The sequence below is a fragment of the Salvelinus fontinalis genome, unplaced genomic scaffold (genome assembly GCF_029448725.1).
Source record: "Salvelinus fontinalis isolate EN_2023a unplaced genomic scaffold, ASM2944872v1 scaffold_0162, whole genome shotgun sequence".
Taxonomy (NCBI): domain Eukaryota; kingdom Metazoa; phylum Chordata; class Actinopteri; order Salmoniformes; family Salmonidae; genus Salvelinus; species Salvelinus fontinalis.
This window is the reverse complement of record NW_026600371.1, coordinates 104684-122072: the sequence shown is the minus strand read 5'-3', so window position 1 is coordinate 122072 and position 17389 is coordinate 104684. Positions and strand designations below refer to the sequence as shown.

Sequence of the window (17389 nt, the reverse complement as noted above, 5' to 3'; positions counted from 1 at the left end):
ATGAGGTAGAAAAAGTGTCCTCCTTCGAGCCGGATTTGAACCAGCGACCTAAGGATTTCAGCATTTAGCGTTCTACAGTCCTCCGCTCTACCAACTGAGCTATCGAAGGGACATGCATGACTTTGGAGCAAAACGTTCATGATTGTACCGTAACATTGAGTTTAATCTTTTCTACCGGATGTTGATCAACGTTGACCATTCAGCCAACGTGAGATTTCCGTGTATTGAACGCTCGTCAGAACTGCCGAAATGTCTACAAACGGGTCTTTCCAGGCACAACTTTCTACAGTTATGGAGACGCTGACGACGTCTGCCGTTGCAGAGATTATAAAACTGTTCGATTACAGTTCTGCCCTTCTTTTCTCGGAGATATTCCGACAACAGGGAGAGAACGACGCTCTTCGGAAGGCATTGCACTGTATGCAAATCGAGTTCGGGACCGAGAGACCAAAGCGGGGCACCTCTTCTGTTGATATATCTTTAGAAGTTCAGCTTTGCGACGTGATCCGTACGTTGAGTGTGACGATGTTCTCTTATAGCGATTTAGCTAGCTCTGTGTAATCATGCATGTAAAAAGTCACTATAAGTAGCCTACATAAGTCGCTCTGGATAAGAGCGTCTGCTAAATGACTTAAATGTAAATGTAAATGTGTGCAGAGAATAATAAAGCTGTGGGGGACCAGTGGTTTCCGGACAAGCAGTTGGTTGTGAGTGAGAGGCACTATGGAGTGGACGCTGCCATCGAAGTGGGAGAAACCAATGCATCGCAGCGAAGAAGGAAGTTGGTTAACATTCGTATTTATGGTGTCTGGTCCTTGAACTGCTGTATGTCAATGTTGGCCTTGCTACATGGATGGAGTATTGTATGAATTAATTATAAGACTAGGATGGTACAACGCCTCTCATGATGTTCTTGTTTTACCAAATTGACCACTTTTTAGCATTAACGGTATATTAACGGTATATTAACGGTATATTAACGGTATATTGACAACCATTGAATAGCGAGTGTAGCAGTACATGTTGTCATATCACATTAGAAACCGCCCTGTGTCAGAGAGAAAAGTATTGATCTAAAATACGAAGTACCTGTCGGTCAGTGGCAGTCACTCGCCCATGTTGTTCAGTTTGTGTCCACATACAACGTTAGCTTTGGAGTGCAATGGCTTGTATGTTATAGAAGTGGTATAATGTTAGTTTAAACGTTTAAACGTCCTATTTGTTGCAGTTTCCTGACGTGAAACAGATCATTTTACAACCAGACCCTAAAGGTGAGGACAGGCCAGAGGAGGTTGTGGAGGCTAGTCACCCGGAGGAAGCAGAGTACATCATTATCGGTGGAGAAGGAAATGGTAGTTATATCTAACAATACTACTAACACTGTGATCATGTTGACAGTGTTCTGTTGTGTGAACTGCACTTTTTCTACCTGTGTTTACTGTCCCTTCTCTGTTTGAATATGTGTTTTTATGTATGCACAGAGCCGCAACCAACATTTCCCAACAGGGATAAACCAGTAATTAGCTTATCTATCTTATCTTATGTTAAAGCTGACTTTAAATGAAAACTAACTTGAATGTTAAAACGCATGTTGTTCTGATACTTCGCACTAAACTACGTTGTCATTGTCAACAAATGCTCCAAAACCGTCACTTGACTCATACTGTTTCTGCAGGTGGCCTGTCCCTAGAAGATGATGAGAGCCAGTCAGAGGCGTACCACAGCTCCACAGCAGAGCCCGAGAAAGAAGACACCAGCCAAGACTTCAGAGAGGAGCTGGAGATGTGGGTCAAGTCTGAGCCGGGGTCAGAGGGCGACACCGTCAGCTTCACCCCCAGTGTCGCAGAAAACAAGATGGTCGACCTCCTCACGGGCAGGGAAATGCACGCCTGTTCATACTGCAACAAACGCTTCAACTACCGTAGCCAGGTGATAATCCACGAGCGGGTTCACACGAGGGAGAGGCCGTTCGTCTGCAAACAGTGCGGCAAGGGTTTCTCCCAGATGAACAACCTCAACAAGCACCAGCTCTGTCACAGGAGAGGGGAATCACGAGTGTGGCAAGGCGTTCTGCCACGCCCAGAGCCTGAAGAATCACATGGTGGCAAGGCGTTCTGCCACGCCCAGAGCCTGAAGAATCACATGGTGGCAAGGCGTTCTGCCACGCCCAGAGCCTGAAGAATCACGAGTGTGGTAAGGCGTTCTGCCACGCCCAGAGCCTGAAGAATCACATGGTGGCAGCTCACGGCTTCGGCACGAGGTTGGACTGCGAGACGTGCAGCAAGACGTTTCACAATAAGAAAGCTCTCATCGCACACTCCACCAGTCACCGCAGGGCTTTCGGCTGCGAGATATGCGGGAAGGCTTTCGGTACGAAACAAACTCTTAAGACCCACCAGTTTACTCACACGGGGGAGCGTCCGTTCATCTGCAACTACTGCGGCAAGAGCTTTGCCTACCTCTGTAACCTTAAAACTCACAAGAGGGTGCACACTGGGGAGAAGCCCTTTGGCTGTGAGCGGTGTGGCAAGTGTTTCACTCAGAAACACTGCCTGGAGAAAGACTTGTGTAAAGATTAAAAAGCTGTAGATATACAGAGTAACTGCAGCAAACTACCGTCCGTCTATGTTTACTTGTTGGCACCAAATGTTCCATGGCCGTAACATTCTAATCTACGTTCTGACTAGAATGTTGTGGTCTTGTAGTCTGGGTACCCCTCTGATTAGCTAACGTTCCACTCCTTGTGCTATGCGCCATAGAGACTGGCCTTTCTTCAATCTCAGCGTTTAATATGCAGCTGGATTTTGCGAGGAGTTACTGATTTGTTGTTGGAAATAAGGTTATTGTTTGGCAATGGCACAGAGTACAAGGAGTGGTATGTTAGCTAAACAGACTGGTAGCCATGCTAGTGGTCTTGTGCTATCATGGGGGAATTCTAAACCTGCAAATTCTATTGCTTTGTTGAGGAGACTTAAGTGTCTCGAGTAAAGCGTCTACATATGTGTGGGACAGATTGACCTGTGCATACAGTTATTGTTTTTTCTTATATCACATTTTAATTTGCACGATTACGAAGTACATTGACTGTTACTACTACAACTTCTATCATTACTGTGGCGGTAAGAATAGTGTGAGGGGATTGACACACAAAGCAAAATCACCCCTTCACATTCTGATTGAACAGAAATAGATCTCCCCCTGTTGAGTTAGGTTTCTCTCAAAGTTTATTGGTCGTCACTAGCTTCCACAGCTACAAACCCGCCAGTTTCTACAATTTCTCTTCTTACATTTTGATTTTAAACCTAACCACAATGCTATTCTTATGCCTAACCCTAACCTTAACATGAAGAGCAAAAATGAAAATACATACATTTTTACGATAGAGCCCGTTTTGACTTTGTGGCTAGTGAAAACAAAGTTTATTCTGATCAAGGTCATTTTCTCTACTGACCCTTTTTACTGTACTACAAATATTAGCCTACATATTTTATTTGTTTGTTTTAACAAATGTAATTTCGCCAAAGCAGCTGGTATTCACTGTGTACATTATATCCAATGCATGCTTCTATGTTGTAATGATAAAATATTGTATTCTGTCCTGAGTCTGTCCACATATATAGCATAACATATACTGTTGTATTTCATTGAGAAAACAATTCTTGACAATACGTATTTCACTTGGTCTGGGTATTAAGTATTGCTAGAAGAACTTTTTATTTCTTTCACTTTCATCTTAAAGCGGCAATCGGCAGTTGAAACAATAACAAAGTGTCCTAGCCACCCCTGTTCTTGGTAACAAAGCATAAGGAGGGGGCTGAAGTAATGTACCAACTCTCAAATACATAGACAGAGCTATGGATGCAAGGACTGACCAACCATGATATCAAAATTATAGTTTTAACCATGTTTTGAGGCTATGTAGTGTTTGCTTACATTTACTTTGTTTTTAAACATTGGGATAAAAAAAGCATCTATTTGGTGTTCTTGGGGTAAAAAAAGTGTCTATTTTGGGTTCTGATGAGGTATGACAGTTGAATCTAGCTCGTGAGGCATTTATAGGTTATATTCTCCAAGAATCAATGAGTACATATTCATTTATACGTCCAAAATGGATGTAGCAACTGCGGATTTCCCTTTTAAAAATTGGCATGCAATTCATAAATCTGTGGTTGATAAATCAGAATAGATTGCAGAGAGTACCCGTATAACAAACACTCTGCTTTGCCCCCTCACGCTCTCATAAACCATTCAAGCCTGGTAGGTGGCGGAGGCGAGCTACACACTTTTATGTAATGGGTATCAAATTGAAGATGCTGGAACAGAGCCAAGAGACGGTATAGAATCACTGGCTGAAGTAGAGGAACTGTCGGGGAGTCGGTAGCCTAAATAATTGCATGAGATGAGTTCAATTGGATATAAAACGTACAATTAAACAATGTCACCAAAGATATATAATTACTCTCTCCTAATTTTCTATTTAATATTCCTAACGTAACACTTACATCTAAGAAAAACTACACATTGTAAATAAATGCTTTTGTCTTTTTTAGAAAATAAATGCATTCTTTAATAGCTCAATGTGATTCAAAATAATGTAAGCAAATGCTTCTACCATGTATGTCCAAGTCAGTTATCACTCTCGCTGTGAGGAGAGGTGTTGGAGGCAGTTCATGAATCGGTGCGGGGTGTCCCACTCTGAGCCAAAGTGCTGAGCATCTCATTGTCAGGCGACAGCGCAGCCAGATGTGCGGCCAACTCGCTCTGCTTTGCCTCAACAACGTACTCCCGAACAGACAGCATTATCTCTGCCATGAGTCTTTTGGATGAGTCTATTTTAAAGATAGACTCCTTGTCTGAGCTGTCCACCGCTCTTAATGAATAAAAAAATACATTTAATATGTGCAGTGCTTTTCATAACAGAGTTCTCGAAGCTCTACGAAAGCTCTACAAAAATAAAAACATTTAGAATCAAGGCTGTTCAAATATCAACAGTGGGCTAGGTGTTAAAAAGATTTTCAGATTAGGACTATGAGAAAGACAGTATTACCTTGGCCTCTGGGACTCTGGAGTTGAGAATTCTCCCTCGAATGATGATGGACTGGTTGATCGCATTGTCTCAGTTGGGAAATGAAAAGCATCTCTGCAAACTGTGTAAATGTGCATCTTTTTGGGGGGCTCCTCTGGAACCTTCCTAAGGCGAAGCACTGGGCGCCGTGGCAGCCTCACCTTTGGCTTTCCCTCTGGAGGAGTAGGGACGAGGCCAGAGACATTGAAGACTGATTGGGAAGAGGTCAGGAGGGATTTGGACAGACTGTCTTCTTCGTATGTGGAGGAAATCCTTTGGGCCTCTTTGTCAATAGGGATATCGGATCGACTGGAGGGAAACTCCAATGAGCTCCGACAGTTGCTCATGGCATAAAGTGAGGATGATGCAGAGGCATCCTTTTGCAACTGTGTCAGTTTCGATTCTGTGTCGTATGAAACTTCCTTTGAGGTTGAAGTAGGCACACCAATTACGGAGAGAGAGTCAATGCTTCTACTGAGGTGAGTAGCATTTTCAATGTCTTCAGGATTCTTCAAAGCATCAAGGTAGGACATTGACAGGCATCCTTTGACGGGCATGCAATTGACTGGGGATGCTGGTTTTGAAGTAATCACTTTCTGAAGATCAAGGTCTTCCTGTGAGGATATTGCACCAGCGCTCCGCCTGAGGAACCCATCCTCATCCAGTAGGTCATCACAGACAGTGTCCATGAGGCCTGAGGCAATATATTTTATCTTCAGGGATGACATCCAGATCCCTGGATATCCCTCAAAAGCTTCAGTTGAGTAAGATGCTACATCATCTAGGTCAGGCTGGAGTCCAGCCACATTAGGAACAAATGGTGTGTTGCTTGCCTTGAGAGAGGTTCCCATAGCACCCAAAATGTTGCTGACAGCATTGATGGCAGTCTGGCTTGCCTTGGGGGAAATCGTCCTGTTGGGAGAATCTCGTCTAATCATATTGATTATTTTAGTGTTGACCTGCTCCAGAACTTTGATGATTTGGTCTTTGGCAGTAGACTGTAGTTTGGGGGTAAGTGAAATGGCATCTACGTTGGCATTCATCATCTCACTGGCTTTCCCGGTCAGCTGACAAGCCTGATCTTTACTGAGTTTTCTGGATACACTTTTCAACATATCCTCAATAATTTCTTTCTCTGAACAGTCCTCGCTTTTGAGGTTCACCGATCCAAATTGAGGCAAAGAGACAGAATGTCTTACCTCATTCCTCACAGATTGGGCCAGGGTTTCTTTGAAAGGTTCTGTGCTAATTTGGTCCAGAACTCCATCCACAAGGGTGACATAGAGGTTAGGGAAAGAGGTGCTTCTGGTGGCCTGGTGAGCTTTCCTTCTAGGGGATGAGTTAAAGACATAACTTACTCTAATGACTCTTTTTTCATCCGTATTCTTCTCACCTGGAGATATGAGCGCTGTGTCTTGGATCAAAATTGGCTTTACCTCACGGTCTTCAATCTTTACTGCAAGGACCTGTGATTTTGTGTGGCGTTCATCAAATCCAGACAGGCTGCTCTGAATTGGTCCAGGAACAACAACATTTGATTTACCTTCTTCAGGATTGTCATGTAGTAGGGCTAGTGGCTGGTCGTCTAAAATCATTTCACTGCACATATCGATGGCATCTTCCACTAAATCATCAGCGATCAACTCAACTTTTGCAGAGGCCATTGATTTCGCTGGGTGCTCGCCTGTTGCCTCAGAGAGCATTCCTTCCATATCTGCTCTGGAAGTAGTACAAGAACATGGAACACTGGCCATCACAGTTGTCTCCATGTCACCCAGAAGACTGCTCACAGCATTGATGGCTGTTCGGCTTACCTTTGGAGATAGAATCAGAATAATTTATCGCCATGCAACAAATGCAGTGGTGTAAAGTACTTAAGTAAAAATACTTTAAAGTACTACTTCAGTAGTTTATTTGGGTATCTGTACGTCACTATTTATATATTTTTGACAACTTTTACTTCTACTTCACTACATTCCTCATGAAAATAAAGTACTTTCTACTCCATACATTTTCCCTGTCATCCAAAAGTACTCATTACATTTTGAATGCTTAGCAGGATGGGAAAATAGTCCAATTCACACATTTATCAAGAGAACATCCCTGGCAGACTCACTAAATACACATGCTTCATTTGTAAGTGTTGGAGTGTGCTCCTGGCTATCTGTAATTTAAAATTACAAAAAAATGGTGCTGTCTCGTTTGCTTAATATAAGGAATTTGAAATGATTTATACTTTTACTCTTGATTCTTAGATATATTTAAAACCAAATACTTTTAGACTTTTACTTAAGTAGTATCTTACTGGGTGACTCATTTTTACTTCATTTTTTCATTTTCTATTGGTATCTTCACTTTTACTCAAATATGACAATTGGGTACTTTTTCCACCACTGAACAAATGATACTAGGAATTTATCTTGGTGTTGCAAATAGAAGCATCCCCATCAACAATCACATCAACAATCAATCAGATCACCATCAACACAGATAAAACATCAACACAAATACATTAAGAACACCTGCTCTTTCTATGACATAGACTGACCAGGTGAAAGCTATGATCCCTTATGGATATCACCTGTTGATTCCACTTCAAATCAGTGTAGATTAAGGGGAGGAGACAGGTTAAAGAAGGATTTTTAAGCACTGGGACCATGTGTGTGCCATTTAAATGGTGAATGGGCAAGACAAAACATTGAATTGCCTTTGAACGGGGTATAGTAGTAGGTGCCAGGCACACCAGCTTGTGTCAAGAACCGCAACGCTCCTAGGTTTTTCACGCTCAACAGTTCCAAGAATAGTCCACAACCCAATGGAGATCCAGCCAACTTGACACAACTGTGGGAAGCATTGGAGTCAACATGGGCCACCATCCCTGTGGAATGCTTTCGACACCACTCAATATTAGATTAGGAAGGTGTTCCTAATGCTTAGTATACTCAGTGTACATGACCTCCCTTGTAGGAAAAGTGTCCTGGCATCACACAGCACATATAAATGTTGCATACAACATTACACAGTACATACAATATTAATATATTGACTTACTTCTGGGGATAGACATCTCTTGGGAGAACCCTTCTTGATCTTGACAACAACATTTGTCTTGACCTCCTGGAAAACTTTCTGTATCAGTTGTGCTGCAGCAGATTCTAGTCTGTAGATCTCTTCTTCATCTGAGGCCTCTTCAGCCACGGTACTAGAGCTTGTTCCTCCGCACTGTCGGGATACTTCCTTCAGCATATCCTCTAGCATTTCCCTCTCAAAGTAATTATCAATTTGAAGGTTCAACAATCCACATTCAGGCATAGAAAGGGTGTGTCTCACCTCATTCTTCACTGATTGGGCCAGATTGTCTTTGAAGGGTTCTGTGCTGAAGTGATCCATAACTGCATCTACAACAAGTCCATACAGGTTGGGAAGAGAAGCGCTTCTGGTGGCTGCATTTTCTTTCTTCACCTTGTGCAAGAGAATAGGCTTTGAAACAACTTCTTCAGTATTGACTGAGGGGACAGAAAGGACGTTGTCTGTTTCACTGGTGTTTCCATTCTCTACTCTTTCTTCTTTGCATTCTACAGTGGTTGTGGTATCCGTCTCCTGGGACGAGGTTGATGCAGCTGCGGAGACCTTTGAGCTGCTTGTCTTACTGTTGTTTTCTGCAACCTCTGAAGTGTTAGATGAAAACACCATTCCATAACTGGGAGAGTTGGATAAAGATGAGATCACTGGCTCCAAGGGAAGTATTTCCAGAGTCAGGGAAGGAGCTTTTTCATCTCTTTCACCCTGAAGCTCAGGAAAAGCCAGCACGAATAGGATGCTGTCATATGCAGTGTTAATAAGGTCACAGGCGACACCTTCTAGTTTTGAACAGGAATCTCGCCGGTTCTCGGGGTCTGCCTTTTTTAATGCAGTCAATGCAGGTGGCTGAATGTTTGTTATACCTGAGGTGCCTTCTTCAGCATCACAGTCTAGTGCAAGCTCTTCAATGTTTTCCTCATTTAATAAGTGTTTAATGTCTTCCAAAACATTGCTTACCACATCAATGGCTGTTTGGCTGGCCTTTGCAGAGACAACTCTGAATTGGGTAGGGGAGTCTTCTCGGATCATTACGATAACCTGCTCCTGGACTTCCTCCAGAACGTCAGTGATCAACGTTGTCACATAGGTGTTTATGTCTTCTCCGTTGGCCATCCGCTCCTTTGGTTCTGGATCATCTGCTTGAGCATTGGGTTTGATTGTGTTTCCCCCACGGAGTCTGCAGGCAGGTTCATTGCTAGGATTGGCCGCTCGAGAGACGCACTTCAACACATCGTAAGCGATTCTGGCACTCAGAGCCCTTTGTGCCACTGGTGTAGACCCTGGAAGCGTCAGTTTGACCTCATCCCTGATTGACTCCGCCAGCTGCTTCCTGACAAGCTTGGAGCCTAAGTGGTCGAGGATGACAGATTTCAGCTGAGCTCTGTCTGGGATGCTTTGTCCCTTGATGGCTTTGAAGATCCTAAAAACAGGTTCTTGGAAACCCTTCAGCGGTGCCAGACCATCCAGGCTTGGTCTCCTCTGGCGTGGTGCAAGGCTTGGTCTCCTCTGGAGTGGTGGAGGGCTTGGTCTCCTCTGGAGTGGTGGAGGGCTTGGTCTCCTCTGTAGCATGGCTGGCTTTTCCTTAGATTTCCCTATTAATAACACACACACATTTTAAACATTTGATTTAATTTAGCATTCACTGGCTATGAACATACTCTGAAAGATATTTCGTAATGAAATTATGGTTCTTTAGTAAGGAATTGTTCTTACCTGACAGAGAAACTGTTTTCTTTACAGTTTTGGAGTGAGCAGGTTTGAGAGCAGGCTGAGCAGATGCTATAATAGATTTTTTTTATTTAAAAAAAATACAAAATACGATATGATATACAGCACAACACATTCAACTGCTCCTTGTAGGTTGCATTTGGCATAGTCATTTAAACATTGCTTAACTGTGTGATGAATTCAAATGAAATCTTACCTGGTTTTTCAAATATTTCTTCCAGCAGCTTATTTGGTTTGATAGAGGCCTCTCTCAACCTCTCAAACTCCTGGGGGTTTTTAAACTCCTCTTCCATTATCCTCAACTGAATAGCCTGTTTTTGCTCCAGAATGCACATTTTCTGTGAAGAACATTGAGTCCAAAAATAGCAACTTAGCATCCACAAAAGTTGAGGTAAAATTATTTCTTAATTTTTATGATTTATTCAAACTTGAAAATAATTGTGGGTAGTTTTGTGAAGTATGATGAAAGTGTGACATTTGTACCTTTCTAATGCGCTTTTCTTTGGCCTCTTTCATATACTTGGCCTTGTTCAAATCGTGCCTCACATCCTTTTCAATGAGTTTCAGCCTGGATCGCTCCTTAGAAACCCAATCCTCTTTAAACTCTCTCTCTTGGTCATACAACGCAGTTTGCAGGCCATATTTCTGTCCCCTGTCCCTATCAATACATTAAACAGATGAGTCATGACATTGCCAACACAGAGTAGGCCTATATAACTCTACTTTATTACCTCATGCACTTCTTGCCTACCTGGAACCAATGGTTGACTGCAGATGCTTCAGGTTCTGTGCTCCTTTATTCAGTAAGTACTCTATCATATCTTCCAGGGTAACGTCCTTAGGTATATGGCCTTCCTCTTGCAACTGAACCATTCTCAGTATCTGTTCCTTCTTAAATAGGATAAATACAATTTTTGTACATTTTAAACACTTATCTACCTAATAAAATACATGTTACATTGTTTTTAGAGTGATGAATGATCATTTCACATTTTCTCGTGAAAATAACATGTGTGATCTTCACAGAAGTTCACATTTTAAGAACGCAGTCATACTGCCCACATACCAACTTTTTGCTGTACGTTTTATGATGGTCAGTCTTGACCGTATCCAGGTAATGTTTGTATGTGTTATACTCATTTAATGAGCATACAACCTTGAGAAGAGAGAGAATCAAAATGTTTCCTGCTATAATACTCCTGGAGTTAACTATCGGTAAAGCTTACAGTCTTCTACTACACTGTTCAGAAACAAAAATATTAACTTCAAACTTACGTTGTCCTCTTTAGTGATGAAGTTTCGCTTCTTTAACTTCTCATGCATTTCCTTCTGATGGTAGTATTCACTGAGGTTTGGGTCATGCAAACTGTTGTACGTCGGCCTCATAATGTGACAGTTTGGGTCACTGAGGTTGAAATCAGATGTAGGCTGATACAACTGAAGGAACAAGGATATAAACAAAAAAAATAAACATTCTACTGGATCCTTCTTCCATTCTAAAGCACCATTCTACTGGACCCTTCTTCTATTCTACTGCACCATTCTACTGGACCCTTCCTCTATTCTACTGCACCATTCTACTGGACCCTTCTTCTATTCTACTGCACCATTCTACTGGACCCTTCTTCTATTCTACTGCACCATTCTACTGGACCCTTCCTCTATTCTACTGCACCATTCTACTGGACCCTTCCTCTATTCTACTGCACCATTCTACTGGACCCTTCTTCTATTCTACTGCACCATTCTACTGGACCCTTCCTCTATTCTACTGCACCATTCTACTGGACCCTTCTTCTATTCTACTGCACCATTCTATTGTGTGGATGTTCTTTTAAAAAATGTTATACTGTATCCCGTTAAATATATGTTCTGCTTACCTTTTTACCCAGGCTGGCTCTATGAAATTTAAAGGCGACCCCAGGTAGGACCGGAAGCTTTGTCATGGCAGGCAATCTGCTGCTCACTGACGGCTTTGTTTCTATCATGATCTGAGGAGGCTTCCCTTTCAGTGGACGTGTTTGCTTCTCTGGTCGCGAGGGTATCTGACACAGGGGCTTTGAGGTCTTCTCCTGAAAACAGCAACATAGCAATAATGTATTTCTTACAAATTCACTTGTGATAGTTCATCCGACCATTATGACATGGCGGCGAGGCTGATATGTCATCATAGGTTGACGCCCAATGAACTACTGTTGCTATAGCCTGAGTGCCAGTCTATTTGTTTTTTATATCAACTCCCTGCCACTCACTGTCATGCCAAATATGACACATAGGCGCATAGGACAGCTGGACACACTAATGTTAGAGGGACACATAGTCTGCTGATCCTAATAAGGGCAAACATACCAAAGAGCACAGCAAGCTAAACATAAGTACGAAGGCCAAAGACATAGCCCCATAGGAGAGATGGACATATATTATTTTTAGGACAAGAAGAGGTCCTGCCACCATTATAACCTAACTGAAAGCAGATATGGGCCTTATTGGGCGTGAACAAGCAGGAAGCTTAAACTGAAAGATAATGGTGGCAGATGGACCAAGGGAAGGAACTTAATTTGCATGTGGGATAGACTCATTTGATGTATGTGTATAAGAACAGAGCCAGTGCTTATGGAAGTTGGTCTTTTCCGCGGACTGACACGGCGTTTGATATTTTGTATTAAAATCCTTTATTGAATTCACAAGTTCTTGTAAGTGTTATATTTGTAATACGATTTTCCACGACAAAGCCAAGACAGTAAAAAAGCCATATTACAACTTATGTTGTGATATTTGCTCTTTATACAACGGCTGGATCTAATCCTGAATGCTGATTGGTTTAAAGCTAATTCCAGCCAGTGTCTATTCCACAAATTACCACCGGCTAAATCTATGATGTTAAAATGCCTATTTACTCTGTTCCATCTGACTGCATAATCCACTGTCTCGTCAGTCCAGGCAGGGAAGTTAAAACTTGATCTCCACTGTAAAAAGCATCTAGACACTATTTAACAATTATTTTATAGTAACAGTGAGTTTTCAACAGCAGAGATTTGTATAAACCCTGCTGTCTGTCTCTCCGACATTTGCAACATTGTTTCAATATTCAAATTTAATCTCCAACTGTCCCATAGTAATGAACGTGTAGGGGTCGGGTTTTGGGACGAGAGAGAGAGACAGACAGCATTTCTCAGCCAGTCAAAATCACGAATCGGCTGGCATGATTTTTATGGAAATATACAAAGAAATGTCAAGTGAAAAGAGGTAAAATGAAACTAAGTGCGGGTAGTTTGCAGTCTTTCCAGCTTCAGTTTGAAGTTATTGTGTTAGCTGTGTTGTTGGCTAGCTCCTCTGAACAACAGTGTCCTAAGAACAGAACAGATGGCGCCGACAGATATGGCAGCTCTGCTTCTAGCTCCTAAGCAACTTTGCAGTATTTTTTGTGTGTGTGTTATTTGTTACATTATTAGCCCAGAAAATGTTTTGTGTTATTAGATGCAGCCGGAAAGAACTTTTTGATATCAGAACGGCAGTACCTCACTTTTCGGAATTGGATCCTTTGTTCATACCCCCCAGGGCAATTTAACTTATTCCAGAGGCTGCTCCAAAACACTGCCGGCGGAGAAGAGGTATTTGGAGTGGACTTCTAGTCCGACTGTGGAGGCGTGCACACCATCCACCGCTTCAGAGTATATTACTTGCTAATGTTCAGTCTCTGGATAATAAAGTAGACGAGCTCAGGGCGAGGATCTCCTTCCAGAGAGACATCAGGCATTGTGACATACTCTGTTTTACGGAAACATGGCTCTCTCGGGATATACTGTCCCCGTCCATACAGCCATCTGGGTTCTCAGTACATCGCGCAGACAGGAATAAAGAACTCTCCGGGAAGAAGAAAGGCGGGGATGTATGTTTCATGATTAACCACTCATGGTGTGATTGATATAACATACAGAAACTCAAGTCCTTTGGTTCACCCGACCTAGAATACCTCACAATGAAATGCTGACCATATTACCTCCCAAGAGAATTTTCTTTGGTTATAGTCACAGCCGTGTATATTCCCCCTCAAGCCGATACTACGATGGCCCTGAAAGAACTACACTTGACTTTATTCAAACCGGAAACCACAGATCCTGAGGCCGCATTTATTGTAACTGTGGATTTTAACAAAGCAAATGAGGAAAACATTACTGAAGTTCTACCAACACATTGACTGTGATCAATATTCCTCCCCAAGCAGATACCACGCCAGCCCTCAAAGGACAACACTGGACTTTATGCAAACTGGAAACCACATATCCTAAGGTCGCATTTATTGTAGCTGGGGATTTTAACAAAGCAAATTTGAGGAAAACGCTATCAAAGTTCTACCAATATATTGACTGTAGTACTCGCGCTGGTAAAACATTGGACCACTGCTACTCAACTTTTCGAAATGCCTAGAAGGCCCTCCCCCGCCCTTCCTTCGGCAAATCTGATCACGACTCCATTTTGCTCCTCCCTTCCTATAGGCAGAAACTCAAACAGGAAGTATCCGTGCTAAGGTCTATTCAATGCTGTTCTGACCAATCGGAATCCATGCTTCAAGATTCAAACCCACGCTTTTAGTTTGTTTTCATAGGCTACCTAGCTAAAATTTGTGCTGTCCTAACTTCCTTGCATTTGGCAACAATGAACCAATTATGTTAGCTAGCTAGTTAATGTAAGTCTACTAGGCTACATATTGAACTTCAATCGTCTCAGGCCAGTGGCCTGAATTTATGGTTAGATCAGAATTGCCGTTATAATCATTGGCCTGTACAGAGAATTAAGTCAAAACCTCAAGTCCAAATCCCTATCTCCATCACCTCAAGTCCAAATCCCCATCTCCATCCATACCTCAGGAAAGGGCCGATTTAGCAAACTAGCTACTGCAAGACATCAACACAAGAAGACTAGAAATCAACACCTTTTTCTGACAATGATGACGTTTTGCTCAGGATGTGATTTGATTGGTGTGAAGCCAAATCGACCTCCCTTGGGGGGCATTTTGCTGCACCAGGACAACCCACAGTTGAGCTCAGCTCAATGCTGATTGGCCAAAAAAATCAAAAAAGCAATCAGATTCAGCGACTTGCGAATTTACGGATAATTATGATAACACAGCGACAAAAGAGAAATTATTTTATATTTTTATTGGACAAATAGTTGGGAAAGCCTGGCTTCCCTTGGCATCTATAAATACACGCCACTGTGTCTGAGTTTGAACTGGAGTCATCTGCATGCCACAAGACTGTGTTAGCCCACTGCTGAGCGAATGCCTAGGCTCTAGCTCAAGTATTAGGCAAGGTTATTCTGTTCACGGAACCACCGCTACACTTCACCCCTTCCCTGACCTCATCTCACAACACCCCAGTAGCTGATAGACATCAACTGTGCGATCAAGGTCCAATGGCACCAATGAGACTGACTGTGATTGAACCCAGATCATATCCACACCACAAGACTGAGGGGATTAGTTTATGTGGCCCGGGTTACCTCGGTGGGAGGAGTTTAAACTGGGTGAAAAGTGATTGCATTCGTTTTGGAACCGCACCGCCTCCCGGGGGTGAGCCAGGTGCCCCGCTCTGGCCGAAGGCGAAGTCGGCTCAAAACAAAATTGACGTAATTATTACGCTCATGGAGTGATGAGTAGGATTATGTGTTTTCACATGCAAAAGTGATTGCTTTGATAAAAACGCTTTATCTGCCTTCCCAATGAAAACTAGTTTGAAAATTCAAACATCTATTTTATGCAAAAGAGATGTGTTTCTGGAAGATGCACCATGCTGCCTTGTTGACAACATGACCGACTGGCGCAGATTACTGTTGTATTGAGAAGGGTGCTCCTTCCTCCCTGCTTTCACCCAATGATGTGACTGGCCATTGCCTGGTTCAACCCAGGCCAGCGTAATAGAACTCCCTCACTGTGTGTGTTGGCCAGATGGTTGTTGCCAGGGGTCAGATCCATAGGATGTCCCAAGGATACCGCCTAGCATCAACCATGAGACTGACTGGGTTTGAACCGAGGTCAAACTGCATGTCACAAGACTGTGTTAGCCCACTGAGCTTAAATCTAGGCATTAGCTCAGACAGATAACACACATTTCAGGCAAGGTTACTCATCACACAAGAATAGTTCACTTTGTAGTCCTTTGTAGCTCAGTTCAGAGCATGGGACTTGTAAACTTTGATGACAATTAGGCTTGATTCACATAGTTCTACTGTTTATGTTCAGACTTCATATTATTGGAGTACACAATCGTCTATTTTACCTTTTCAATTACACAATACTTAGGCTAGACAATTGTTTACAAGTTTAGCAAAATGCAAAGGTGAAAGCAAAAGTGTTTACCTGACAGCTTTTTAAAACGTCGTTCTCCATTGCACAGCATGACAGGAAAGAGCAAAATGCCTCTGAACATGATTATTTGTCAATGCATATGCATCATAATGTAGTGAGAATACTGTACCGTCTGTGACGCAACGCATTGCCATATCCGAAATTCCATTGATTATACCGCATGTATTGGAGTCACATTGTTTCATTTTTCCCTTCTAAATCTGTTGGATAAAAAAGTAAGGGTCAATGTATATAATGAACGATTTAGGCCTATCAATAAAGATATTTTACATGAAAAACTAGGCTATACATTTCATTGTGTCAAAGCAAATTACTAAAGTTACACCGAATTTACACACAAAAACAAAAAAAGATTTATGATAGCAATGTACCAACTCAAAGCGGTTGGGATTTTACTGAAGAAGCAGACGGGTCGATTTCTGATGGATGAAACAGATTCCGCATTTAATTATCCAAGTCGTAACGGGCATTCCGAGTGTTTTCGGTGACTGGTATCATTTAATTTTGCTCCCAACGGGCTTTTCGTTCAGTAGTTCTTAGGAATTGACCTAAAACCATGATGTCAATATATAATTTAAATCGTAAAAATGTGCCTACCAGATCGTGAAATTTGAGTTCAAATACATTTTTACCTGACCAGATTATTAGATGGCCTGCAAAAACAAATTGAGAAAGAAATGTAATGCACTGAAAAAATGAGCGCGAACTAGACTGAGGCTCCTCACTAGATTGTTCCTGCACTGAGCAATTACCATCTTCAGTGAATATTTTTATAATTTGTCAGCAGATAATCGATGTCTGGATTCTGGGGCTCAAAAAGCAATAACAGTAGGCTATGCAAATCAGGAAGCCAAATTAAGGGCTCTTTCACAGCTGCAATTCGGTTCCCGACGGTCACCAAAAAGAGCCGTTCAAAGAGAGTCGTTCGTTCGCGAATGACCTACCACTACAACAAAGCAAGATGTCTGAAGTTGTGGAGCTCCAGAAACTAAAGGTTGTTAACCCGTTTTAGCTTAGTTTGAAACGTCTAATACCGGTATTATATTTTGGGGAAATTAAGTATTGTATGTTGTTAGCTATGTTTACTTTGTAAATCATGATCTAGCACGCTGGGGATCTTCGGACACAAAGAGTCGTAGCTAGCTAGC

At 42.2% G+C, this 17389-nt stretch overlaps 1 protein-coding gene, 1 long non-coding RNA gene and 1 other non-coding gene across 3 annotated transcripts; 1 reads left to right on the top strand and 2 right to left on the bottom strand.

Moving 5' to 3' along the window:
- Positions 1-20: 20 nt before the first annotated feature.
- On the bottom strand, positions 21-109 carry trnay-gua (transfer RNA tyrosine (anticodon GUA)). Its single transcript is given in 2 exon segments — positions 21-56; positions 73-109. It is a non-coding gene; the product is annotated as a tRNA-Tyr (tRNA).
- A 1105-nt stretch (positions 110-1214) lies between these two features.
- On the top strand, positions 1215-3596 carry LOC129843767 (zinc finger protein 775-like). Its single transcript, XM_055912366.1, has 2 exons — positions 1215-1352; positions 1676-3596. Exon 2 carries the CDS (start codon positions 1783-1785, stop codon positions 2176-2178), a length of 396 nt encoding a protein of 131 aa, XP_055768341.1. The 5' UTR covers positions 1215-1352; positions 1676-1782; the 3' UTR covers positions 2179-3596.
- A 6771-nt stretch (positions 3597-10367) lies between these two features.
- On the bottom strand, positions 10368-11027 carry LOC129843769 (uncharacterized). Its single transcript, XR_008757885.1, has 3 exons — positions 10941-11027; positions 10626-10765; positions 10368-10532 (listed from the first exon to the last, which is right to left on the bottom strand). It is a non-coding gene; the product is annotated as an uncharacterized LOC129843769 (long non-coding RNA).
- Positions 11028-17389: the final 6362 nt, after the last annotated feature.